The sequence below is a fragment of the Neodiprion pinetum genome, chromosome 1 (genome assembly GCF_021155775.2).
Source record: "Neodiprion pinetum isolate iyNeoPine1 chromosome 1, iyNeoPine1.2, whole genome shotgun sequence".
NCBI classification, from domain to species: domain Eukaryota; kingdom Metazoa; phylum Arthropoda; class Insecta; order Hymenoptera; family Diprionidae; genus Neodiprion; species Neodiprion pinetum.
In genome coordinates this window covers 315,179-341,976 of record NC_060232.1, presented here as the reverse complement: position 1 = coordinate 341,976, position 26,798 = coordinate 315,179, and the positions used below count along the sequence as shown (strand labels likewise).

At 35.8% G+C, this 26,798-nt stretch overlaps 1 protein-coding gene across 12 annotated transcripts in view; it reads left to right on the top strand.

Annotated features, from left to right (window-relative positions):
• The window catches only part of scrib (scribble planar cell polarity protein), a 36,054-nt gene that overhangs the window by 2,510 nt on the left and 6,746 nt on the right, over positions 1–26,798 (top strand). For 6 of the 12 annotated variants that reach the window (XR_006882635.2, XR_011176337.1, XM_069133334.1 and 3 more), the window contains 26 exons: positions 369–447; positions 587–676; positions 1,003–1,123; positions 1,233–1,525; positions 2,157–2,290; positions 2,394–2,505; positions 2,649–2,824; positions 2,962–3,122; positions 4,546–4,617; positions 5,647–5,757; positions 5,878–6,120; positions 6,277–6,510; positions 6,668–6,746; positions 7,654–7,818; positions 8,142–8,317; positions 8,550–8,687; positions 8,823–8,978; positions 9,072–9,152; positions 9,253–10,077; positions 13,450–13,557; positions 13,747–13,926; positions 14,406–14,435; positions 15,323–15,481; positions 15,567–15,947; positions 16,125–16,280; positions 25,631–26,194. Coding sequence is in view for 10 of the 12 variants with exons in the window: in XM_069133334.1 (XP_068989435.1) it covers positions 369–447; positions 587–676; positions 1,003–1,123; positions 1,233–1,525; positions 2,157–2,290; positions 2,394–2,505; positions 2,649–2,824; positions 2,962–3,122; positions 4,546–4,617; positions 5,647–5,757; positions 5,878–6,120; positions 6,277–6,510; positions 6,668–6,746; positions 7,654–7,818; positions 8,142–8,317; positions 8,550–8,687; positions 8,823–8,978; positions 9,072–9,152; positions 9,253–10,077; positions 13,450–13,557; positions 13,747–13,926; positions 14,406–14,435; positions 15,323–15,481; positions 15,567–15,947; positions 16,125–16,280; positions 25,631–26,194 (5,024 nt within the window). In the remaining 2 variants the exon portion in view is untranslated. Of the gene's footprint in view, positions 1–29; positions 49–368; positions 448–586; positions 677–1,002; positions 1,124–1,232; positions 1,526–2,156; positions 2,291–2,393; positions 2,506–2,648; positions 2,825–2,961; positions 3,123–4,545; positions 4,618–5,646; positions 5,758–5,877; positions 6,121–6,276; positions 6,511–6,667; positions 6,747–7,653; positions 7,819–8,141; positions 8,318–8,549; positions 8,688–8,822; positions 8,979–9,071; positions 9,153–9,252; positions 10,078–13,449; positions 13,558–13,746; positions 13,927–14,405; positions 14,436–15,322; positions 15,482–15,566; positions 15,948–16,124; positions 16,281–25,630; positions 26,195–26,798 lie in introns of those variants that run through there. The other 6 variants (XM_046621180.1, XM_046621171.2, XM_046621148.1 and 3 more) reach the window with 6 other exon arrangements.

Sequence of the window (26,798 nt, the reverse complement as noted above, 5' to 3'; positions counted from 1 at the left end):
AATTCATGATAAAGTTAGGTCGATCAAAACTTTAAGCATATACAGAAAGTGAGTTGAAGTTATGATACAGTGTGGCACTGATATTATGCACACTAATGTCTATCTCTAAAGACTACAGCAATTAAAGATGACACCCTTGTTTTTCTCTTGCATATACTAATTTAACTTTTGTTTTTCACTGTTGACAGTAAGAAGATCACGTCTTGGAACTTGAGTTGCGATAAAAGTCCAGAATGAAATTAACTGTTGTACATTGTTACTGTTTCTAGCATACCATAAAATCTATACTAGTAGATACAACAAAACGCCTATACGTGCATCTTCCGAAGTGAATTATTTTATAAACCATGATCATTATTTTGTTGTAGATATACCGGATATACCTGAAAACATCAAGAATTTGCGAGCTCTACAGGTGGCTGATTTTAGCAGCAATCCTATACCTAAGTACGAGTGCTTTATGACTAAGTGATTATAATGGAGTAAAAGATTTGAAAAAAAGTCAAGCCTGTATTTACAATACTCTTTTACTTAGAAATTAAATTCTCCTCACCTTGTTGTACATAATGAAGTATTTCTTTTTCAGGTTACCAGCTGGGTTTGTGCAGCTGAGGAATCTGACTGTTTTGGGTTTGAATGATATGTCGCTAACGAACTTGCCATCAGATTTTGGAAGGTACCTTCATATGAAATATCAATTTATTATTTGCACACAAATCGAAACAAGCATAAAATGCCTTCTATAGTACAAATGCAAAAGTATTCCAATGGTAAAGTTAGCGTTTGAGTTAAAGATGGAGATGAATAAGTTTCTTTTCATAAAAGTGATACGTCAAAGAAAACGGAGAGAAAAATCGAATACGTTCGGAAGATTCAAAGATTACAATGATCATTAAATAGTCATAGGACTCTGGAGTCACATTTTTTTATGACCTGACCCTTATGATAGGAAATACAATTTTTAAATGGCTGGAATTAATTATGATTATAATATTGATACAGTTTAGAAGCGCTGCAATCCTTGGAATTAAGAGAAAATTTACTCAAGTCACTGCCAGAATCGCTTTCTCAGTTATTGAAACTTGAACGATTGGACCTCGGGGACAATGAAATCGAAGAGTTGGTAAGTAATTGTCAACTATTTAATTAAAATAAAACCGATTGAGAAAGAAAACTATTTGAGATCTGGGATGTTTTATCACGGATATACTGAAATGAAAACTTTTTTTCAGCCAGTACACATAGGGAAATTGCCGGCGTTGCAAGAGTTGTGGCTAGATCACAATCAGCTGCAACACTTGCCACCTCAAATTGGAGAGTTGACTACATTAGCTTGCCTCGATGTGTCAGAGAACAGGTTGGAGGATCTTCCGGAAGAGATTGGTGGTCTTGTTTCGCTCACAGACCTGCACTTATCCCAGAACGTTATTGAAAAGCTGCCTGATGGGCTCGGCAAGTTGAAGAAACTGACAATTCTAAAGGTGGATCAAAATAGGTTGTCTGCTCTAAACCACAACGTTGGCAGGTAAAGATATATGATGCTAGATATCAGCGCAATGCTCACATCGGGGATGTTCATGCTATCATTTGGGCTGGTGTTGTACACCCTAGTATCGATTCTGACCTCCCTAGTTTCAGTGCGTTGGCTCGACGTGCCCCTAACATTGGATATAGGCCACTGGTGCTAGCCTTATTTCTAAGTCACTAAAACTGGAGGGGTCAAATTTGACTTGCATACGAATACAAGAAGTTGATAAATTATTGACTTTTTTTTCGGGATCATAAAGTAGTGCACAGCTATAGGCATTGACTGAAGAATTCAAAGACTGTTACTCTTGCCCAAATTTTCATGGCCAATACTCTGCAGGTGAGTGTGGGCCTACACAGACTTGGCACCACGAAAAGCTTGGTTAACTATACGGCGGCTTATTTATTAGCGGGACTCATGTAACATACAACCCCAAAAGACTCAATTCGTGTGACCATCTTCAATAGTCTCCAGTCAGCGGTATAGGCATCCGCAGCCACTCTGACAATATCATATATGCAATAAAATATATGTTACACAGACCTGAGCATTACTGGATACCTGCGCCTGATATTTGCAAAAGAGTTCAATGTACCAAAAATTATACAACCGCTTCTAATTGTTTCAGTTGTGAAAATCTCCAGGAGCTTATTTTAACGGAAAATTTCCTCTTGGAGTTGCCGCCGTCTATTGGAAACCTACTAAACCTAAATAATTTGAATGTGGATCGAAACAGCCTTCAGTTTCTTCCTACAGAAATTGGTAAGTAAATACTACTTAAGGTTCTTATATTTATAATTTTAAGGGATACATTTGCAATATTTTTTGGCTCAAATTTTAAAAATTACCACTTTTTTGATAACAGGCAATTTACTGAAGTTGGGCGTCCTCTCCTTGCGTGATAATAAATTGCAATATCTTCCGAATGAAGTCGGTAAATGTACAGCTCTCCATGTCTTGGACGTGTCCGGTAACAGGTAATAGCATTCAACCTCTTCAGTTATTTTTTAACATAACGTCTACTTACTTTGTGAAGTACGTAGTAAATTATGAAAAATTTGACGAAAATGTAGATTCCTGCTGAAATCACCAATCAGTTACTTATAATATTATTTTTCAGATTGCAGTACTTGCCATACTCGTTGATCAATTTAAACTTAAAAGCAGTTTGGTTAAGTGAAAACCAGGCTCAGCCAATGCTGACATTCCAGACAGACATTGATGACGAAACGGAACAGGAAGTACTCACATGTTTTCTTTTGCCACAGCTTGAATATCATCCCGAAAATCAACATGGTAAGTTATTTTGGATTCTTATAGTAGAAATTTTTCATGATTTCTACAATCGAATGTTTGGTGTATCTTACATTTGAAATAATTTTTGTTGTGATTATTTTTTTTCGAATCTCTCATAGTATGTATGACTTTTTCAGATAGAGGAAGGTTAAGTACGTTGACCGGGATCCGAGATACGATTGTAGGAGAAGAAATGAGAGAAGTGGGAAGCAGCGATGACGAGGGTTGGCAAGAAAGGGAGGCTTCACGTACACATTCCGTCAAGTTTACAGACGAAGCACCAGAGACTGACAAGGAGGTGAGCTCAACACGTGCTGACCCTACCTTTTCCTTTTCATTTTTATTTCAGGCTATGAAGGTGATTTTTTGCCTACAACAGACTGATTCTTATAGCATGCTCTGACTCTGGGAAGTGTATTGTGGTATGTAAGGGATCAAATAATTATTTTTTACATTTTAAACGACTTGCAGAAATCTATGATGAATATTCTCTCTTTTCGTACTTTGTAGTTTTATATACCAAGTGAAGGTACATCACTATGCACACGTTACTTTGTATCTTGACATACGTTTTCCGTTTAAATTTTTTAAATATGTTTTTACAATTTTTATTGTTTATCTTTATTGAATAGTGTTCCGACTTGGTCAGTCTGTTCATTTGATAAACGTAACTGCAATGTCAAACAGGAGGACTGTCTATTATTTGTAGTGCCTGCAAATCTATGATTTTATCATCAATCTTTTTAATACACTTGGCATACTGTGGAACCAAATATAATATACATGTGCATATATTCTCTAGTAAATATATTATTTAAACTTTGACTGAATCTGAAAACTGTTACTTATGTCAAATGAAACACTTATATTATTTGAAATTTTACTTAACAACATATCTAGTCTTACAGCCTGAGTAAATGTAATCATCGGCGATACGTATAAACAACTGTCAAATTTTTTCAATCATAATTTTTTACTTTTGATAAAAGAATTCTCAGAAATGTCTTCTAGTGTTATCGACTACTTATATTATCGCAATATTGCTCGAGGAGGGGCTGAACTATGTTTTGTTTCTCTTTTCTGTAACTGAAAAGAATTTACTCTACAACTATCTATCATCATTATTATGATTATTAATTTTTACAAAGATATCGCCCTAAAGTTTCATGAATATTGCGACAAAGCAACGATTTTAAACAGCATTATTCTTGTATTAAAGATTGAACAGAACCTTAATGCGTTATCTGCTTTGAAGTGGTTGAAATTGATTAACCATGCTACAGTGAATCATTAAAGACTACTATAATCAAGAAGAAATCATTACAAGTTCAGTTTTTCTCCAAGTCGTAGTGGAAGCCTTTAATTTTAACTTTCACTCCATCTTCATACTTCGATTGACTTCCTAATCGGAGTTTGTGTTTCTTAAAACTAGAAACTAAATTATTCGAGTTCAATAAACAGAAAATAACGTATTCTTGTTTGTCTTTTTCATCATTGTATTTTCGCTATCAAATATCCTGTTGTTCTTACAAGAGAGGGTTATATTTGTATTCAAATTCCTGCAGTTGTTCTTCAGTAACTCTACACTGCATTGGGATTGCGTACACGTACAACATTCACTGGAACTGTAAACTGTGATTTCTTACCCTGACGCAAAGAAACTCATACTTTTCACATACGTCGAAATATTACAAAAATATTCAAAATATGATATTTCACAGACTCGATGTATTACTTGTGATCACCACTTACATCTGGTACAATTCACATATTTTCACCTTGAAGAACTATCGGTGAGCAGAAGAAATAGTCTGACACATTTGCTGTACCCACAGAATTATCAACACATGCAAATATCTACTTTATTCAAAACTGTGTTGTATACGAATATCATTTCTTACTTCTATCTATCATTTTTTCAAATTTCTGTATCTAATCACAATCGGGCCTTGTTGTAACACCGCTGTCCCAGGAGGACCTGCTATAGAGAGAATCCCTCACTCCTCGACGACTCGCTTGGGCGGACCTTGTTCTTGGTATGAGTGAGGCATCCTGTGGTAGAAGGAGAACGCTAGGTTGGGTCCGCACTGCGATCAGTTGTGTTTAAGTTGGATGCCTCCTAACGAGGCCCCATTGTATTTTGAATAGGTCTCATTTTTATTCACATTTCGCTTAGAGGAGGGTTGCCTATATCACACCGCTTTTCAGAGTTTTAATAATATGTTGCACTCCACTTGTCTTTTTCACAAAATGACGGCTCTTCATGTATTGTTTTGAAACTTTTGACAAGCAGATTCAACTGTTCGAATTTCTTGAACAACATTTAGTATGGTTTATTAACAAGTTTCGTTAGCTTTGCAACTAGTAAGATTTTCGAATAGTTTCTCGAGTTACACAATTGGCGCTCCAATGACACTTCATGTTTAATTATACGTATACTAAATAAAAACTAGAGACTTGAAACTCATGTGCAATCTGTTTACAAACATGACATTACAAAAGATATGATGAAATGTTCCGCTAAATCCCATATCTGACTGGCAAATCTCTAAAAGAACCATGTATTTCATTTATATACATACATTTCATACTATAACTATCAGGTCCACCCGATGGAAAAGCCCAGAGATGTCTGTTGCGTGTGATGTTTGTTTTTTTTTTTTTTCCGTCTTTTTTCAATAAAATGCCGGTGGTGTAATTTGGGCAATATTCTTCTACACTTGAAGGCTCAGCTATCGCTTTTCTATAATATATTGTTACGTGCTTTCGCAAATGTTCGTTGTACATTTTTTATAATAATGAAGTTGTATTCTTTTTTTCAGACACCATTTGTACGTCAGAACACGCCTCATCCTAAGGAATTGAAGGCTAAGGCTCACAAGCTGTTTGGTAAAGGCAAAAATGAAAGCCGCTCAGGATCAACTGAGGAGCAGGTTGTACAGAAAACTTGACACCCAATGCAAACAAGCAAATTGATTATACCTATCGTTGATAGTGTAACACAAATTTTTTCATACCAGCAATTCAATATTCTTCATTTCTCTGTCAACTAGGATGTTTCCCAAACTTTTGGTTTGGATAAAATAGAATCAGAGGAACAAACAAAAGGTACAGAATTGGAAAATTTTATAACTGCTGAACAGGAAAATCAGCCTTTACAGAATTTCGTTGAAGTCGACAAGTTCGGACACAGTGTGTCCGCTTTGGAAGCGTTGGATGACATTCGCGATGTTCCTATACCAAACGAACAATCGCCTGTCCCGCCCCAACAGCTTTCCGACCAGAATACCTTGCAGGTGAATGGCAATACACGACATTCTTACGACTGCTACTATCTTTGAAGCGAGAATTTGTCCACCAAAATTATCACGGACTTCTTTATTTGTGTCAGAAAGAGATTATCTGAATATACAAAAAAATCAGCCATTAAATTATTTTAAACTATTGTATAGGATGCAGAAATAGAGAGACTGCTGCCCGATGCTAAAATTAAAGACGATTCCGACGAGGAAGACGTACAAAGGCACGTTGAATTTTCAGTAACAGAAGGGTCAAATAACGACGAAAGTATGGGAGAAGTAGGCAGACCTAACAGGCTGCATCGGCGAGATACCCCCCATCATTTGAAAAATAAACGAATTCACACGTTAATCGATAAGGACAAAGTTGCTTCCATTATCGCACAGGTAAGCTCGTCATCAGCTTGGTACTTGATGTCAGCTGTTAGATTTTGTATGGCCATCGATATTCATAGTCTTGCCTTTACTTAATTAATGAATTAATCATCAGCTCGGTCATTAAAAGTGTCATTCAACTACTAAAGATAAATGTATGTCCAATCAGGCATTATTGAAAAAAGGTGATGAGCTTCCAGTATCACCCTTACCTCCAATGGACACCACAGACGACCAACACTGTCCAGGTATGTTATGAATAATGCATGCATATTTCATATTTAATAGAAATTTTATTTACAATTTTTTCTTAGATATCAATTTGTACAACTGTATCAATAGTCTTGTGAGTGAGAATATCTTTCAGCACTCTTGGGTTCGTTTCTTAATCCTAAGAGGCATGACAAGATGTTCGTGAATTATCTCTTTCTCTGAAATCGTAATGTTATCTCATCTTGGACTCACATAATTCTGTGTTGTGTACACCTTTTTTATGATGGGTGGGGGGTGCGTGATATCATATCAGCTGCCAGTGTACAACCTTATCAGCTCTGATTAATCCATCTTTAAAATAGCGTACTACGTTCCTTTCACTGCACGAGCGTAGGCTATTTAGCAAGAAACGCTGACAATAGTGTAGTGGTTCTGGCTATTAATTTGTGGGAGTGGTTGTTAAGTTTTAAAGTTGGGACTATCGAGTCATTAATATGCCTCGAAGATACAAAGTTTTTACACTGAAGAAAAAGAAGAAACGTAATTAAAATTTTCTACATATGCACGGGAAAATTATTTGCACCATCTCAATTTATAATGTCAGACATTTCCTGTGGATCCAGTAGTTTTCGCATAGACTATTTTTTTGGCCCAATAGGCCTCTAGATTGTAAAATTCTTAGAGAATCTTAAGGAATCATATCATTTACAATTTACATAGATAATATTATCAAATCTGATCACTGATACTGCAGTAAAGTTTTTTCATTCTCGCTATTATTATTTTACTTCCTTGCGTTTCCATTTACAATCTTGATTTGACGAAATATTCCTATTATGGTTTAAATTTGTGTGACATGTGATAACTTACGATTAGAAGTATAGAAATCTACGTGTTATGGGCTAGGCTCACACAAAAATTACTGAATTGATCTTATTACAGATACAGTATCAGATGCAGAGCCATCGATAGAAGTGCGTGAAGAACAATATGAGATTCACATAGAAAGAACAACGGGAGGTCTTGGCCTATCCATAGCTGGTGGTATAGGATCGACCCCGTTCAAGGGGGACGATGAAGGAATTTTTATTTCACGAGTAACAGAGGGTAAACTTAATTCATATTTGTACTAAACTCACATCTTTCAAGACTTTCTAACACCATGGTCAAATTTACCAAAAAATGAAATGTATCCTTCTACTGAGAGGACCTTGCGAAACATACCTGTCACAGTCAAACAGGAGTCAACTGGCAGTGCTTGATGCAATGCATGGAGTCACCGCTGGTAGATTGTAAGGGTCCCTTTCACGAGATCTTCTCGGTAAAATTACCTTGTTTTTTGGAACTCTGTTAACTCTACAGTTTATTAATTATTTATGTATTTGGAAATTTACCCGATGATGCAGCACCCAATGATAATTATATTACAGGAGGACCCGCAGAACTAGCTGGACTCCGAGTGGGAGATAAAGTAATTGCTGTTAATGGAGTGTCAGTCGTTAACGTGGATCACTATGATGCTGTGGAAGTTTTAAAAGCGTGTGGCCGTGTTCTTGTGTTAGTTGTTCTCAGAGAGGTCACCAGAATAATTCCATCATCAGAGCAAGTATGTAATTCACGTGTGCTTAATACATTGACTTGCTGCAATGTGCATACAAACATGTGGGTGGATTACTTCATTGACAGCTTGTAATTTGTCGGAAATGACTGAGTTAAATCTCAGCCGTCAGTGGGAGAATAATTTTAGGTCTTTGGACATGAAATATAAATCACATATTTAGATCTTGATATCCTTCTATTTACACATAATATTTTATTAATTCCTCGTGTTGTTATAGACGTCAATAAGGAAAGATTCGGTGTGTTCAAGTTTGAGCACTAGCCGAGCCCCTAGTGCAACATCTTATGTATCGTCTACTCTCTCGCATCATCTTGAAAATGGAGAGAACCAATTTACACCTCACGATACTCCGAAGGTAAAATTATCTCTCGTGTTATGGATTATCCTTATTTCAACTTGATTGATTTCGTGTAAAGTGAAACTTGTTGTTGCGGTTTAAAACATTATGCCAAGCATTTGGATATCAATGATCTTTTGAAATTTTCTGCAGATAAAAAAAATACCTGATCCAATTCCAAATGCCAGAGCAAGCAGCGAGCCTATGATGACTGTATTAGTGCACACTACGCTCATTCGGGACCAAAATGGTCTGGGATTTAGTATTGCTGGTGGCAAAAGCTCTCCACCTTTCAAAGATAATACCGATGTAAGTCGTACATTGCATCCATAAACTCCGAGGCCTTGGTCGGAACGTGATTAAATTCGCTAAACATTAACATGTCACTGGTGATTCTTGCAGGCAATATACATCTCGAGAATTACTGATGGAGGCGTTGCACAAAAGGATGGAAAATTGATGGTTGGAGACAAAGTTATATCGGTAAAATTTGAATTCATCTCTTCAAATTATTTTTAGTCGTAAAATGAAACCATATATGATAAAGTGGAGTGGAAATTGACGAACAAATTTCAATTTGCAGATAAATGGAGTCGAAATGACTGGTGCCAAGCACGAACAAGCTGTAGGCATGCTTACTGGTCTGGAGAGATTCGTTAGACTAGTAGTTGAACGCGAAATACCCTTATCTCAGGCGAATCCTTCTAATCCGTTGACCCCGTCAGAAAAATCTCCACGAGTCATCGGAACACCGCGCCCGTACACGGGACTTTACAATGCCAACAGTTATATGGCGAATAGGCCGGGATATGCAGGGTATCGCCGCTCTATGGACGCGGATAAAAACTTGACGCAAAGCCCAACATCTAAAACGCCTCCTCCTACCAACGCTGAGGTTGTGAACGGAGCTTCTAAAGTCAATGGAATTACCGAAACTGTGAATCCTCTCAGAAATTCCACACCAGCAATGTTGTCTGGCGCTAATAACGTAAACCAGCCACACCCACAGTCACAACCACAACCACAACCACAGCCAGCTCCGCGGCATAGCGTTTCTCAAACAGCATCCGTTGTTGTTCCCGCGCCATCTGTAGAGCGAGAATCAAGGCCGGCTTCACCACAGGAGGATATACAGGTACCGAAGCCAATCACCAACGAGGAATTTCAGGCCATGATCCCTGCTCATTTCCTACGACCTCCGACATCCTCGCCCTCACCAGACTCCCACCAGGGCCCTGTCGTCACAGTGACTATCAAGCAACCCGATAATCTCCCAAGGGATATTAACTTCCCCCCGGCGCCAACCACCATTGGCAAAGTTACCGAGACCATCACAAAGAGCACCCTTACTGAAACAGTGGTCACTAGAGTCACCGACAACGAGCTGGTTCACCCAGTCATCATTGAGGTATGTGCCTCTTTGCTCACAGCATGCAGTTTTCACATTATCTCCATAGCAGATGCACTTACTACTTATGTGTATGATATAATTGTATGAGTCACAATCCCGCAAGGCACACTTCATATGATTTTAACGCCGGTCTAACACAAACCGTTGACGATATAAATTCTTGTTCTATTTCTCATATGCAAATGAAACTTATAGTAGTTCATAGTAGTTCAATACACTAATATAATTGTGAAAGTCAAGAAAAAAATGCAAATATCAGGAAGATCGGCGATAGTGTGGGAATTTTTGCAGCAATTTTTAAGAGTTGGTGATCGTCAGCGTTCTACAATATTTATTGAATCAATTTTTCAAATAATGGTCCCCTACATGTTACTAAGGAATGATCACATATTAATTAAATTGATGATGGGATCAAAAGGATATGACACTTGGTACTTCTGATTTCACGTATGTTACAGCGGTATACAATACACAATAGTAACGAAGATTGACTTCAGCTTTTACACCGGCTCCTTTGTCAAGCATGTTAATGCATGCAAAACCTTCATTTGTACAATTTTGGGAAGATTAATGACAAAATCCAACACATGCATGTTACTATGGTGTTTTACATAAAAATAGATGACATACATTAGAATTACATAGACCTCACTGCATAATAGTTTTTTTGTGCTTTAAATTGGTTACGGATTAGCCTTTAATTTTATTCGTGATAAAAAAAATTCATTGAAACGTAATTAGTTCTCATTCAATTTTGATAATTGTGTCGCAGATTCGCAACTTTTTGTGCTTGTGGTACGAATAATACAGCTGCATAAGTGTTCGATTTTTTTAGTCTTGTAAGTTGAGGTGATACAATCTCATTTGTATAGTTTTCAAATTTCCAGTTCTTTATGCAACAATTTCAAGAATTAAATATCCGTAGGGAAGAAAGGAACATTCCAGGAAAGCCTTGTTTTGAGAAATGTACTACTGCAAAAAGCAGGCATACACGGCTTGGTAATTTTTTAATCATCATTGAATAATTTTATCTTTTATTCAATGTGTACTTAGTTTTACATAGATCTTTATTTAGGGGGATGGAAAGTGTCTGTTTTACGAGTTGATTACTTTCAAGAATAGATTAATGTATCGATACCCACAAGGTGTAGAGACTTGGCAAGCACTACACTGGTCAGAAATTAATCAACCTATAATATTGGTAAAACTTAGTATTGGAATAACAGTGAAACTTTGTTAGTACCAAGGCCTGCTAATACAGCCTTGCTTGATGCATGTCTTAACGACCTTCTCCCTCTATCGCAAGTGACAACGACCGAACACACACTCACGTCTTTGTTATATGGGAGGTGGGTAAAGTAAGAGACTCCGTATTTTCGTAATCCATCAGCTTTAACGACAGTATTATGGTTACAGTAGTTTGTCAACAAACTACGTATTCTAACTTTCGACATAATTACTATGCTTATGCAAAATATTATTGGGCACCAATACTTGTAAATTGGATTATTAATTGTGCGTCCATCACTTTATCACCAGCTAGGTGAGAATTATGATATAATTCCATAGATTCGGATACCTTGTGTAGAAATGGTTGTATTTAGACCTTTGATGTGACCGTAGAACGATATTGAAAAGAAAATATTTCATATATTGATATTATTATATTTCATTAACTGTAAATCATTTTTGATGATTGTATGGGTCGATGCTCAATCCATCGAAACTTAGAGGCCTATATTCTGGTATGAAAGTAGGTAAGTGTTATTGTATTATCTAAGAATTATCAGATTTTGTTCAAAAATGAAAACTCACACGAAACTACTGCTGTAAAAAGCATATCAGATATTAAACCCCAATGTCTGTCATTGATAAATGCTGTAAGACAGGCAAGGCCAATTCAATTTCTCGCAAGGAGATCTCCAGAATTACATACATTTGACGAGGTGATAGCAATTCTCGCAGTACGATAGAGGCATATGGATTTACATGGTTCTAGGTGCAGTTACATAAAGTATGTTGAAATTGTCGAGACCTACCAGGGGCCCTATAATGCGGTAATAAATTCTAATGTTTCAGCAACGAGCCAGGTTTCTATAACTGAACCTTACTGAACTGTAGCCTTAGTGGATAGTAGTTTGGAAACTGCGTTTTCAACTCGATCTCTCTTTTAGTTTAGCAGTAATGTTTTTCTTTCATCATGCTTTAGCAATTTTTTCAGTTTTAGCGAATATCCAACACCGTGTATTTGGCTGCTTCAACATTTTCAATTTCAGTTTGCATTTTATGATAGAATTCGCAAGATATCTCTATATCCCTGTACGAATTAATGTAACAGTAATATTGCTTGGTTCACTGTAGGTAGTACGATACTAATTTGCTATAACTCAGTGACCATTTCATAACGGTCCATGAAAATCGGTTGTTAGTCGGTCTGAGGGTCTCCTTTTAGAACAAGCATCTTTTCGGCATCTCGAAATATATGAATATTCTTTGTAATGTTATTCCCATTCGGAATGGTGATTCAATCAACCACTCATTACACGATCAGTTATTCCGTAACTAATTACATTGAACTGTACCTCAATTTACAACACCATTTCTTGCCATCTACAGATTCAGGTTATTAGCACATTTATAAGATGGACCCAAATTAACGTCAAATATTTTAATTGCGTCGTATGAGACTATCGGCAGAGACGATCCTATCTTTTATCACTTATAATTTATAGACACGAGTAATGTTGCCCTATTCAGAACTATGGTCTACAATATTGAAATTAAATCGTAGCATTGCTCATTTACTCCCTATACTTTTATCTATCTTCGGAATACTTAGGAAAGGGATGCTTCCAGTCTATATTAATTACCTATTTCGAATTCATCAGGGGCTGTTTCATTTACCGAATAAAGACGTTTTTCGCCTCAGATGTCTATATTCTCACAATATATGCTATTTTTAAAAATAGTTTATCCATCTATGTGTACAACGTTATGAATGTTCGCATTTGCTTCTGTCATTAATTAAATTTTAACTCAATTTTTTGGCTAGCAACTTTTAGGGTCTGTGAACAATTTGGGTGATTGGAGATGGTGAGTGATTCAGCCCTGAGAAGACTTTCCTCGCTGATGCTTGTCTCTTTTCGAAGTCAAAGCCTTTGCCTATTACACTGAATTCCTCAATTACTGCAACTTTTGATCCTCGCCTTCCGTACCTAATCCCAGAATTGGCCACTACTGTGTTCAAAATCGACTTGTTTCGTAGTTTGCCGACAACCCTGTCAAACATGTATCAATCCTGTTTGTGTACATAATAATACGAATAACCGCCATCGATCTAACGTACTTGACTAAGAAAGAACTGTTTAGGATGTCGTGCTGGTAAAGGAAGGATCTCTTGGATTCAGTATTATTGGCGGAACAGACCATTCGTGTATACCATTTGGAGTTAAGGAGCCTGGAATTTTTATATCTCACGTAAGTTATTGAAAGATAGCACTCGCTAAACATTGACATATTCTCATCTATGTGATGACAATTCATAATCATTTTTGCATTCCTTCGTGGGAATTTATCCCATCGTTAATCAATAGCTGCTTAAAATTTCAATTAATCATTCCTCTCTACTGTATGATTTATTGAAACATGTGTTACGATAATTCTCAGGTTGTACCTGATGGCATAGCTGCGAATTCTGGAAAGCTGAGAATGGGTGATAGAATATTAAAAGTAAATGGGACAGACGTAACAAAAGCTACTCACCAGGAAGCTGTGATGGAACTTCTGCGGCCTGGTGATTTCATTACACTCACCATCCGACACGATCCATTGCCAGATAGTTACCAAGTAAGTGATATACATATCTATACTATATGCGACTACGATCGTTTTTGAATTGCCACTTATGATAATAAAACCAGACTAGTTGTGTATTGTGCCTGAAGATACGACGAAGGACAATATTCAAAAAGTGCTATGCGCCAAGTTGCTTTGTTGAAAAGAGCTATGCTTGTATGTCGAAACTGGTCTCTATAGCAAGCAGATCGTTTTTATTTGCATAACTTGATGCTTGCCAAGAGTTGTCTTTTTTAACATATTATTTGAGCTTGGATCAATCTTTTCCTTCACTATGTACCTGCAAACACCACACATAATTTTTTATTGTCAGAGAAAAAGATTATCCAACAAAATTCGACTTCATTGTTCCAACGATCTACACTTTTGTCAACTGTCATCACCAGATTGTATAACGTCAACTTTTCTTCAATCTTTCGTATCAGCTTTCTTATTATATGTATGTCACATTATATCATTTATTTCACAAGCTGGTCGAAATAGAGTACATTCCAGTAACAGTAAGTAAAGTGAACTGAGATGTGTTGAATGTTCCGCCATTTTTCTGTTACATCATTATTGTATGGAACATATGCCAAATTATTCGCATGATGTGTACTTGCCGTAAAATTTTATACAACTCACTAATAATTATCGTACTGCTTCAACACTTTTTGTTAATTCGACATTCTGTTGCTCAAATTGTAGATACATCATAACATCAGATTCTAAAATTCGAACCAAATTATTACTATTAAATCATTTGGGTATCAGAGTGTTCTAGTGGTCAGAGAAATTTGAAGAATCGGGAATCGTCAGACAATTTTATGGGTATGAAAATGTTAGGAAGAAGTCGGGACCGTTACGATTTTTCTAGCTTGAAATGAAAAATTCAGTTTGTTTCTTAATTTGTTTATAATTCACATACTAGAAAAAGTAATCTTAATTATTAAAAAATTTCGTAATATTATGCGTATGAACTTCTTTCCATCCATAATGTTCGAGTATGGAGATACATTCGTGCCATTTATCGTAAACAACACGAGGTACACTACCTTTAAACAACATGTACATTTCACAACATTTTGAGAGTTCGTTATTTAACCCAATTATATGACTCACTCATGTACGTATGCTTTGAAATTTTTTCAATTATTACTGCATAATTGGTCAGGGCCAAACCATTTTTTGGGTCCGAAAAATCTGGACTAGACGGAGAACCTTCTTCAACAAGTCCGCTATGCACCTTGAATTCATTAATAGTTGGTATTGCTTGTACCACGGACAATATCTATCTTCAAGTTGTATCTGTTGACAAATGGTGATAATTTACTGTATTTGGTCGAGGTTTGCTCATCATTTTCTTCTACTCTCAATTTGCATTTAAGCACTCTGGTCATTTTTCCAGGAATTAACAATAATCAAAGAGCCAGGAGAAAAACTTGGGATGCACATAAAAGGAGGATTAAGAGGGCAACGTGGTAATCCCTTAGATCATACTGACGAAGGCGTTTTCATTTCAAAAATCAATTCTGGAGGTGCGGCCAAAAGGGATAGCAGGTTGAAGGTGATTTGAAAATATAATTAAAAATGCGTAATAAAATGTCCTCTTGATACTATGAATCTTCTGTACGGATTAATATTTTAACCAGGTTGGAATGAGGTTATTGGAAGTTAACGGTACGTCCTTATTGGGCGCGACGCATCAAGAAGCAGTTAATATTCTCCGATGCTCAGGAAATACGATAACTTTGGTGGTCTGTAAAGGATACGACAAAAACGACTTGGAGCAAGCACTGTATACGTCTAAAGGGAGGGATTCTAAAGAGTCACGAGGATCTCGAGAATACAAGGATTCTACAACCGACGAGGTAAAGTCCTTGTCACAGAGTGTTTCCAGTTTGGATCGTGAGGATGAGGATACAGCTACAATGCGGCAAGAGCAGGAAATGAAAGCTGAATTGGTTGCCTGGGAACAAGAAGAACGAGAACGAGCTATGATGGAGTACAGAGAAAAATCTACGCAAGAAAAGGTACTTTTTTTTCTTAAAACTCGAATGTTGGACCTTATGTGAATCCTCCAACGAACCAATTAGCTCTTGTCCGGTACCATATTAGGTATCAATCTGTTTTTTTTTTTTTTATCATTGTTCGCATATCGATTGTTCAATCATCGATATCAGAATCTAACGTGGAGCTACCATTGACAGGTGTTAGATGTTGTAAGGGCAGCAGAATCTCTGGTGAACAAACCAAACAGTCCGGTCGATATGCATGTACCTCCCAAGTCTCCTGGTGGTACAAAAGACCTGAAAACGACTACTATTGTCATGACCAAACATACCTTAGCACCCCAGAACTCCACTGTAAGTAATCTTCATTTCTATAACACATAGCGTGCAAAGTGTATTGCACAGGAAAATCTGGAATGCTTGTGCACTTGTGCATGTGGACGGCATGATTAGGAATGCATGCTGCAAAGGAAATAGCATAAAATACTAAACCCAAATATCTGCTGCCATCATTATATATATTTCCCATATTACTTCTTTTCTGCACGTGGTGTCATTAGGAGAAAAATGTTATAATCCCTGGTGGTCATCTAATTGAACCGAATAAATAGTAGAATGCGCGTTAGACAAGGTGTGCTTGGTTGTGATCTTTTGTGAAGGATATTATTTTATTTCGATAAACTTGATGACTATCACCAATAATTGAATATTGGAGCAGAATCAGATTTGGATTTATATGCGTCGTTAGAACCGTCGACTTTGATGGGATACATGAGCTGTATACATTATTTTAATGTGAAAATTGTAATCACAAACCCCACCTTGGGCACCCAGTTATGATTAAACCTGTAGCTATCATTCTATCACAGTCTTCCAAGTGCTACTCAATTCACCATATTCCCATGTTATCAAGGTTCATTTATTACCGTTTTTTTAAATATTTCTCGTGATTAGTCCCTTCCAATACATAAGTTTGATTATTTAAATATGTTTCGGAAATTACTATAGTCAGGCCCTGTAATAGTCCGTGCAATAACTCAGGGCAATGATAATTTGACAATTTTCACACAAATTTTTGTGGCTTAAAACTAATGGTCAATTACAAATTATTGGCACAATTAGGTGATAACTTGTTAGATTGTAATTTCGATAGCAACTTTTGTCCCCTACGCTCCTTTGATAATTACGGAGTTTTGTGAGATTTTTTGCGATGAAAATCGTGCTACAAGAAGCTTTTTGAAAAACCCTACTTGTTGACGTTATTTAAAATAATATCTGGACACATATAGAACATAATTAATTGAAACTGGCTGAAACGCACTCGCCTTATGGAATTTTGTGATGAGTTTTAATTTCAGGCAAATCAAATTATAAATTGAAGTTCACCTTGGTTAATCAAATTCATGAAATCTTCATGAATCATCAAATTCATTGGTCGTTAGTTTCATACGTACTTCGTTGAGTTTTCAAATTTGTACTAATATACGGAGAAAAATGTATTGTAGAACCTACGGTAGAAAGATACCGACTTGAATTAGCGTAGTTAAACACTAAAAGTTTTGTTTGAGTTTCACCAAAAAAATCAGAACAAATGCGACATGAATTATAATTCAACCACAGCTATCATTGGACCGCACTGATATAAATATAGTAGGATTTGCTATTATTTCACTCTGATCTTGAATTATCACATTTCGACTGTAGCTTCTACAATAAATTTGACTTTATGTATTTCTGTTGATTGAAAAATATACCAATAGGCACATAAACCATTAAAAAAGTCTCGACTGAAAAATTACGCGTAAATAACGTTTAGATTAAAAAAAATGCGCTAGGGACCAGAAAAGATTACTTGAAATTGCGAAAAACATAAAAACCAATAACATGCAGGTGAAACTTTTTTACATTGTCCGTAAAGTGTTGGCATCATGGGGGCTTAATGTATGAATGTGAAAAAATGTACAAGTGAAAAACTTGTACACAAGGTTTTACTATACATGTATTTGAACAGTTCAGTTGGTTGGGGATGTGAACTGTTGCAAGTTTGTCAGATGCCGATAAGTGGACTATCGCAGGGCGTACATTACTATTTTATGCGCATAATAATTAGAGGAGTTGCATTGAAAAATGTGTACATCTGACACAATTTGAAACTTCGAGATAAATACAATATGAGCTAGCTACCTGTTTAAACTCATAACTTGAAAGGTTGATTTCTAAACATTAACAAAAATACACGTATACTTTTTTCTGTACTATGCCCTTGAATTGTTTCATTATAGAGATTATTGCAATTTGGGGCTGGAGATTTAGCAGCCTAATTTCAATTATCGATAATTACTTATGAAGCAAAGCTGATGAAATTTTTTTTGCAAAATTTTTACCAAACTTCTACATGTATTCAATTTATTTTTATTGGATAAAAAGAATAGTATCCCTATTAGAGTCAACTGTGCAGATATTTTTAATTCAGTCAGTTATGTACCCATTAGTATGGGTATTTTTTTTCCACTTTCATAAAAATTGTGCTATCCGGTTCAATGCTGTTTTTACACTTGGCCACATCTTCACTTCACCTTATTACCTTTATAGAGTCTTTAATTACCGAAATTAAACTTGTGGATTTGACTACCATGAAACTTATTTTAACGGCCACCTCCCAATAACGGATTCCTCTTTACAACGGACAATCTAAACATCTTCAGTAGCACAATTTACACGTTAACATTGTTCTAAATTTTTAGTCCCAAAGGTGTCCGTTATTGGGAAGTTTCAGTGTAGTCCGAATTCCGGACACGTGGATGCCCGTACCAAAGTTGCACCGTTAAAAGTTCCAGAAAATCCTGCTGTTATTTTGCTATTCCGTTAATTTGCAATTAGTAATGTTCTATTTCCTGATGGTTTGCATACCCGTTCACATTATTTACCATTGCTAGACAAACTCTACTGTATATTGTTATAGCATGATTGAAATTGTCTGTTTCTTTCCCGTGCCCATATGCACCGTTCAACATTATTACTTTGGCAATTTAGCGTCATTACGTGTCATTGCATAATGTTTAGTGTCAGTTCTTTACTAATCGATATGCTTAAATCGCGCATGATAAGTACTATCGATGTCCGGCATGCTCTTTAGAGCAAACAAAAAGAGTTGACATATTTGCAGACAACGGAAGGCGATAGCACATCTATGGCAGCCCTATAACAAGAACAAGCTATCCATCCTCTTCCCGCTTTCCCTGCGTCTGCCCTGCGGACTAATGTGCCATAAATAATTATAAATTATATAATGATGTAATGATATAAGCACAGGTTGCCGTTATTACATTCTCACACCTATATTATTGTTGAACAATACCTTGTTATTCTGTCTGTTATCTAAACTGCCATTAAGCTTATAAGTGGCTCATCGTACAACGTTAATTACTGACGCCGAAGAAATGATGTGTTTATTTTGTGAAGTAAGATAAACTACTGGCAAAGTGTGATATCTTCCTCGTCATAATTATGTATTTCCTATAACTTCATACAATCATTAGTTCTCGCTGTTCATCATGGTTTTTATAATCTATACCCATATCAGGAATGCAAGTTCGTACTTGTACAGAAGTCGGTTATTCAATTGTAATTCTTGATAATGCAAAGTATTGCTTCGAATTTGTAGCAGAGGAATAATTTTTTACCCTCGAATAATTGCGATTGCAACGTAAAGGCATAGGACAGCTGCGAATTTGACTAAAGCCTTTAAAAACGTTTGGCTAAAACGGTTCCAGTGTCGTCAAATGTTTGCCGACCTTTCAACCCTTCAAGGGCTGTATTTGTTTTTTTTATTTCCAAAAAACAAATAAAATTCGTTCTAATCAATAGCTATAAAACAAACGTAAATTATAGGAGTAAGGAAAAAAGAGAGAAACAACATTCCCTCCCAACAATTAAAGTGAATAAGCGTACTTACATTAAGCATATATGTACAATACATGGAAGCAGAAAAGAAAAATCAAGTACCGCCCATGTTTGGGTCAATAGCTAACGGCTATATATATAAATAATTATGGAGGTCCCTCCTCGAAGGGCTAATACGTCAACAATCAGTTGACATCTTTTTACTGATCTTTGACAATGAAAAAGATAGAGAGTTTCTATCAACGTAAAAAACGTTGGCAAAATATTCGCTAGGAGAATTTAAATGTAGGCACAGAAGCAACACGTTAGTCATTGGCGAGCTTACAATTAAATTTTGGCCATTAGACATCTTTCCCAGCGGTCAGTTATTACTAAGTAAGGAACGCTTGGCAGCAAACAAATTGTCAACAGGAATAGTTTGATCATAACTTTACTTTCGACGAACTCTAATTTAAAATTTAGCCTGTAAAATTCACTCGGCTGGATTTACATGTGTCATAACTTTGAAAATACAGTGAATCCGTAAATAGTTGTTCAATACTTCGAGTATAATGAAACTGGAATTCTTCGTGTGGCGTTGCGGTTATAATTACAATGTTGGTACGACTTGTTGAAATAAACATTCTTGAACCTAACAACTATGCAAATGGCAAAGTCAGTATAACTTCACACATATTATATAATTTTTAAATTTGGAAGAAGGAGCTGTATATATCAAAATATTATGTAAAAAGTCAACCTACATTGAGTACGCTACAAAAGTACACCATTCGTATCGAAAAAATTGTAATAACATTGTCGTCTGTACTATAGCAAGGCTCAATAAGAATTATAACGTATAAACTCCGAACAAATTTTGTGCGAAATAGAAAGCAGACGTCGTGTGAAAATGATTGAGAACGCACTACCGAGAAGGTAGTTTCAAATTAGTCACATAGAAGGTATTTGAAGGGAATATTAGAGTTAAGCTTGAAAAGCATTCACGTTTCTACAGAGGAAATTTAGTATGAAAGAGTATGACGTAGTATTTATATATTTTGATTAGGTAGTACGAACCTAGTTGAATTTTGTAATTCGTCAAGTGTACATATACCCAGTTATTATCGAAAATGATTCATGCGAAAAAATACATCGCTGTTTCATTAGAAATCATAGCTCGAATTTGAAACTGTGTAAAATGGACAATTTGTACTTAACAGAAGAAAATTGTTATCCAAAGTCCAGGTGGATGATATATTTTGCCAATCATTTTGGAACATGTTCATATAACGTGCAATGTGTCAAACCAAGATTTAAAGTTACGCTACGAACAATAATTTGGTCTTATTGCAATTTATTTGGCTGATATTAGAATTCTCGTTGCGTTATTAAAGAACAGCGGTGAAATATTAGGTATGCCAGCACGTGAGGGCAAAAATCACAGTTGGGTACATATTCGCGATTAAATTATTTTCGACTCTAAATTTTGAAAGCTTAGGATAAATTCTGAAACCGTCGTTCACTTTGCAATCTGCGTTTTATGCAAATTTTGATGTAACGTCATGGAGCCTTGGGCAGGTAACGTAACATTTTCCAAACACGAGCAGGTGACTGGATAAACGTGTTATCCTTCGTGAGTTGCTACAATGTCAATTGAAAATTACATGAAGCTGCAATCCTCGTTTGATATACATATATTTACGAATTATGAATCATAATTTGATATAACCGGACATGGTAGTGTTTTATTTTGAATCCAAGAAAGAAAAGTTACTAACAGACTTTATCACTCCTGTTTCATTGGAACATGTAAGTTTATATTATATATATTGGTGACCAAAACACGTGGTACATTTTGTGTCTGGAAAATGCGATGCTTTACCTGATGATTATGTTATTATATAAATTCATATCACTATTAGAATATATAAATCAATGTGCTGTATATCTATAAATTTTCTATAAATGTTATATGTTTATGTAAATCTAATGGACCAGATGATTACACATGCACAACACACATGCGTACATATATATATGCGGCTACTTCAAGCTCTGAGAACAGGAGGAGATAAATTGGATAGTAGGCGCCATTCCGCAGCCAATCAGATGACTGCATTGAAGCAACATCAATATTTTAAACCAGTATTAGGTTTTGATGATTTTATATCGTTGTTCAACTAGAATCGAAATGATTCGCAACAACAACAAAGAGTGGTGGCTTGCTTCAATGTCACCGCGGCGCCTACTGACCAACTAAGCCTCTCCCATTATTGGAATTTGACACGACCCACTCCGTATATGTGTATAATATGCATATAGATATATGTATATGTTCGTCATTATACATAAAGATATTATTTATTTAAATATAAAATAAAATGATGTTGATGTTAAAGTTAAAGTTCCATCTGATAAATATTTATAATTCAATCTGAAAGGTGTGTTTAGTATTTTTAATCAAAGTATAGGATTCATCTAAGAAAAGTGGCGCGATGCTCAATCTTTCGATAAAGAAGGTACTCAATGGCCTAACACTACAGATATAGGCTAAGCAATAGAGCAGAAAAAGAGTGATTCTGTGTCAAAAATAGTATCTGGATACCGCTTGTGCCATTACATGAACGACAGTCCGTACTCATATTCTGCCATGTTTTGGAGACGCAACTATCATTTATTAATTTTTTATAAAAATTTAAGAGCCATAAATCGTGTTTTTTTTTTTAGTTTTACTACTAAATTTAAAAAGAACTGAAAAGAAAAAATTTAATAAATGATACTTGCGTGTCCAAAACATGGCAGAATATAAGTACGGACTGTCTTTCGTGTAATGGTACAAGCGGTATCCAGATACTATTTTTGTCACGCAAAATTCTCTATCGCTTGGTCTAATTCGCCATTGATCAGATGTCATCTATTTCTACGGGTTTTTTACTTTTCTTAAATTTCAATGGGAATCCATTCTCACGAGAACATGAAAACAAGATGCTTTCAGACCATTTAACCTTGATGATTATATATAGTTTTGATAGCTATATATTCAGATCAATGACCTAAATTAGATCTTGCCTAAAAGTTGTCAACAACTTTTTTTTTGTAGGCTCTTGAGTACACAATCAAGATCCAATATACTAATTATCCGTAAATTATTATAGACTTTGAGCTCAGCGCTGCTTTTAAAAGGAGCATCCAAAGTATCCTCAGTTGACATAAGATAGGTAGGGTAGAAAAAAAAAAATAATTTTGTGAAAAATTTTACGAATGTGTTTACAAAAAAAAGTGGAAGGGTGTGATACAAAATTTAAATGATGTACCTACAATATCGAACCTATACGCAATGTGGTATTGTTTGGTAGACTTAACAATATGAGAGGCCAAGCATCGCTTCAGCAAACACATTACTTAAGTCATGGTAGATTTTCTACTGTCAATTACAGTAATAAAATAGTAATTATGAAAGTGTTACCGAGCATGTTGAAGAATCGTTAAGTATGTATGGATAGGAATGCTATTTCAATTCGCAAAGTTTGACAAGTGTGTGTTCCGAAATGAGCTCCCAGTACTCTGAACTCACTGGAATGGAGGGAAGGCATGCCGTCAATTCAATGGTACAGCAGAGGTGCGATACTGCTAACGGCACTAGCAGCTAATTTTTGAACACAGCCGTAAGGGCATGGGTCACTCAACCGCCAAAGTGAGAACCACGCAAAGACGCATCCTGATTTTTGGTAATGTCAGGCACCATCCCCAGGCTGATAGTTATACCGGAAAAATAAGCTGATCAGTGCGAAATGGTAAACACGAAATTACAGAACTTATTCAACTTAAGGTGCCCATTTTTCAACTATACAGGATGTAACGGTAAAACTAGCTTCTACACTGTTTCAACAGTATGATCCAAGTTTACCAAATTGTTATTATGCAACAACTCTAGCAATTATGCTAATCTCGGTCCCTGATTCACTGGCTTTAAACTTGGGATGTTCTTTGATTAACAACCAGAATGACGGGATTGAAGGTGACTCGTGTCCTTAGAACTGATAAAAGAAAATTTTCCTTCTGACCAAGGCTGCAAATAGTTTCAGCTGTTTGAGCTTGCGAGTTATATTGATGTTTATGAACAGATACAGTGTGGCCTTGCCTAAAGTTGGCAGCCAAAGGTTTACGTGTTATAGCACTTGGATTGCGATTTGTATTATACCACGAGGTTTGATAAGTAGGCCCTGCTGTTGTTTAAGAACTAAACACTAAGGATTACAGCGTTTTTTTCCTAAATGTGGGAATTATTCTTGTATTGACGTTACTTTTTCTTGCCGTACAGTCACTGTGTTTCTCATAATTTTGTATAAAAATATACAACAATTTAGTACATAGGTGTATTGTTAATTGCGATAATATGCCTTAGTTTGCTTAACGTGAAGTACAAGACATCCATTTCAGGGTAACATTTTACTAAAAATAAATTAATCTTCTTTACTGTAAATATCAAAAATTATCCTGCAGAAACCGCTAATCTGACCAATTTGTAACTTATGGATATTGTTTAGTTTCCGTGGCACTAGACTATGCAACTACTTTATATTCTGTAATCTCATTTGCTCAATAGTGAAGATCAACTCTGCATTATGGCTTTGACCAAATATGCTAATATTATCTCAATGTTGACAGGAAAATGGTGCGAATTTAGCATATATTTAACTCACATTATGAGCGAGGGAGAATTATTCTACAAGATTTCGCTAGAGCCATAACACAGATCCATATTTCGACATCAATTCAATTGACTAGCCACGAGAAAATTAGGTGGTCTAAACTACCATCCGGCTAGGCAACATTCTTAAGTTAAAATTATATTTTACAGTCATTGTCAACTTTTATTTTCAACACTTTATTTTTAATCATAAAATCTCTGGAATTTCGTACAAGTTCAGTAGTGAAAAGTTAATTTAGAAATAACACCTTTTTTTGTTATCACATTTCGAAAAAATTATACACGAGATATGTTAACTTATAACTAGTGGAAAAGACAATAATAATTAATCGTATTGAAAAGGAGAGTTCTTCAAACAAATTTAGTGATTCGCAAAACTAGAAGATAATTGAATCTTCTTCCCTTTTTCCAAATATTAGTAAATTGTGTATAAAGGAGGCAAAATAAGTCTTTTTACGTTGAGTGTAAATTTGCAGTTTGAGTCATAGGTGAGCTGAAGACGAATTTTGCGTGAGGTGTAAAAATAGTTTGCCTCCATGGTGTACACGACATTTTATGTGATGAAAGTATGGTTTACAAGTATTTTGTACTGTTTGGAATTTTTTCAGTACTGTCACAGAAACAATTACTTCAAGTACGGAACGCAGATGACAAAGACGCGTAAATCATACTTGCGTTGCTTAAAAGTATTTTCTGGAGGGACCATTGTCTTTGATACCGCTATCATCTTATCATTTCGGTACTTTTTAACACTGTTTTAAAATATTATTGGCAATAACTAATATGACAAATGAATAAATCTCACTCTATTGTATAAGGCAATCAACTTTATGTCTCTGTTCTTCAATTTAGATGCATTTCGTTTTAGTAACAATACATTTATTTGTTCAAAAAGTATATAATGTGAACTTGCGATCGTTCGATGTCGCTATTTTCGTTTCAGCTTCGGATCGCAGTACCAGTAGTAAATCTGTAGCTGTTGAATGCAAATAAAATATTCCAATGCGTGAATGATGAGTGAATGAATTATACAAATATTTTTCTAACTTTTCTTACATTCCTTTTAACTAACAATTTTACTAATATCTAATATTTGATTTCATTTACTTAGTTAATTAGCAAAGAAGCCGCTGCAGGAACATCTGTGGATGGTGTAGTCTTCTCGATTCCTCCAACCTCTTCTACTCATTCCACTCCCTATACCCAAATCACAAACCATGATTTTCACTCTGCAATGCAAACCTTACCCTCCCCCTACTCCGGAACAGCACCCAGTAGATCTAAATGTACTGTTACTTCAGCAACACTTCCAATGGCTTCTAAAACTACAGAAACCACGGGGGATGAGTTATTCCCACACTGTAATGTAGCATTATCATCAGTCAAAACAACATTTATTGATTCATCAGTACCTTACATTCAGCCTCCAAAATTCCGAATTCAACAGCGTCCATTATCCACGCTTGAACCAAGTTTGTCTCCCGAAGAAGCTGTTCCCCAAAAACGATTTTCTATTAATGACCCTTTTGACAATCATCGCTCACGCCCCACTAGACTTCCCCCGACGCCACTGACCAGCCCTGGGTACATTGAAGAAATCATTCCTTCTCATCCTCCTCCCTCCAGAGAATTACCGCAGATTGCACGCTCTGTACACTGGAAATCTCAGGTTGAGGTGGGTCCTACTTGCATGATTATTATTGATCATTACCCTATACATATATATACAAGTAGTAAGTGCTCGTAAAAACTAACAAAAATATGTATATAAAATTATACCGATGTTTTTACATATTATCATTGATGATTGAATTGATTCGAAACTGTTACCACTTGAATGTGATTTGTAACGCTTGTAACAGATAGTGGCACTTCGATAATGCTTCTGTGCCCATCAACACGGGTAACTGTTTACAACGAAAATTGCCTTGCTCACACGAAAATATACTGGTTGAAACATGTGTCACATTTCAATGTTACAATGGACTGAATGAAAACTGTCGGACTGAGACTGCAAAGATAGGATATTAACATGACCAGTGCAGCATGTATGTCGATCCCAAGCCGAATGCAGAATTAAGGAATGACTTGGAGCGAGTTTTTCTTTTCATTTTCCCACATCTATAAAGAATAGGATTGCATATCATCAAAAATATGCTCCCTGAATTACATTGTTGAAATGGTGTTTAGAAAATTCAATAACTTGATGTGACCGCCTATAAACTATTCGAATCTTTTCTCGAATAATTAATTTTTTATTTATTTATTATATTTATGTT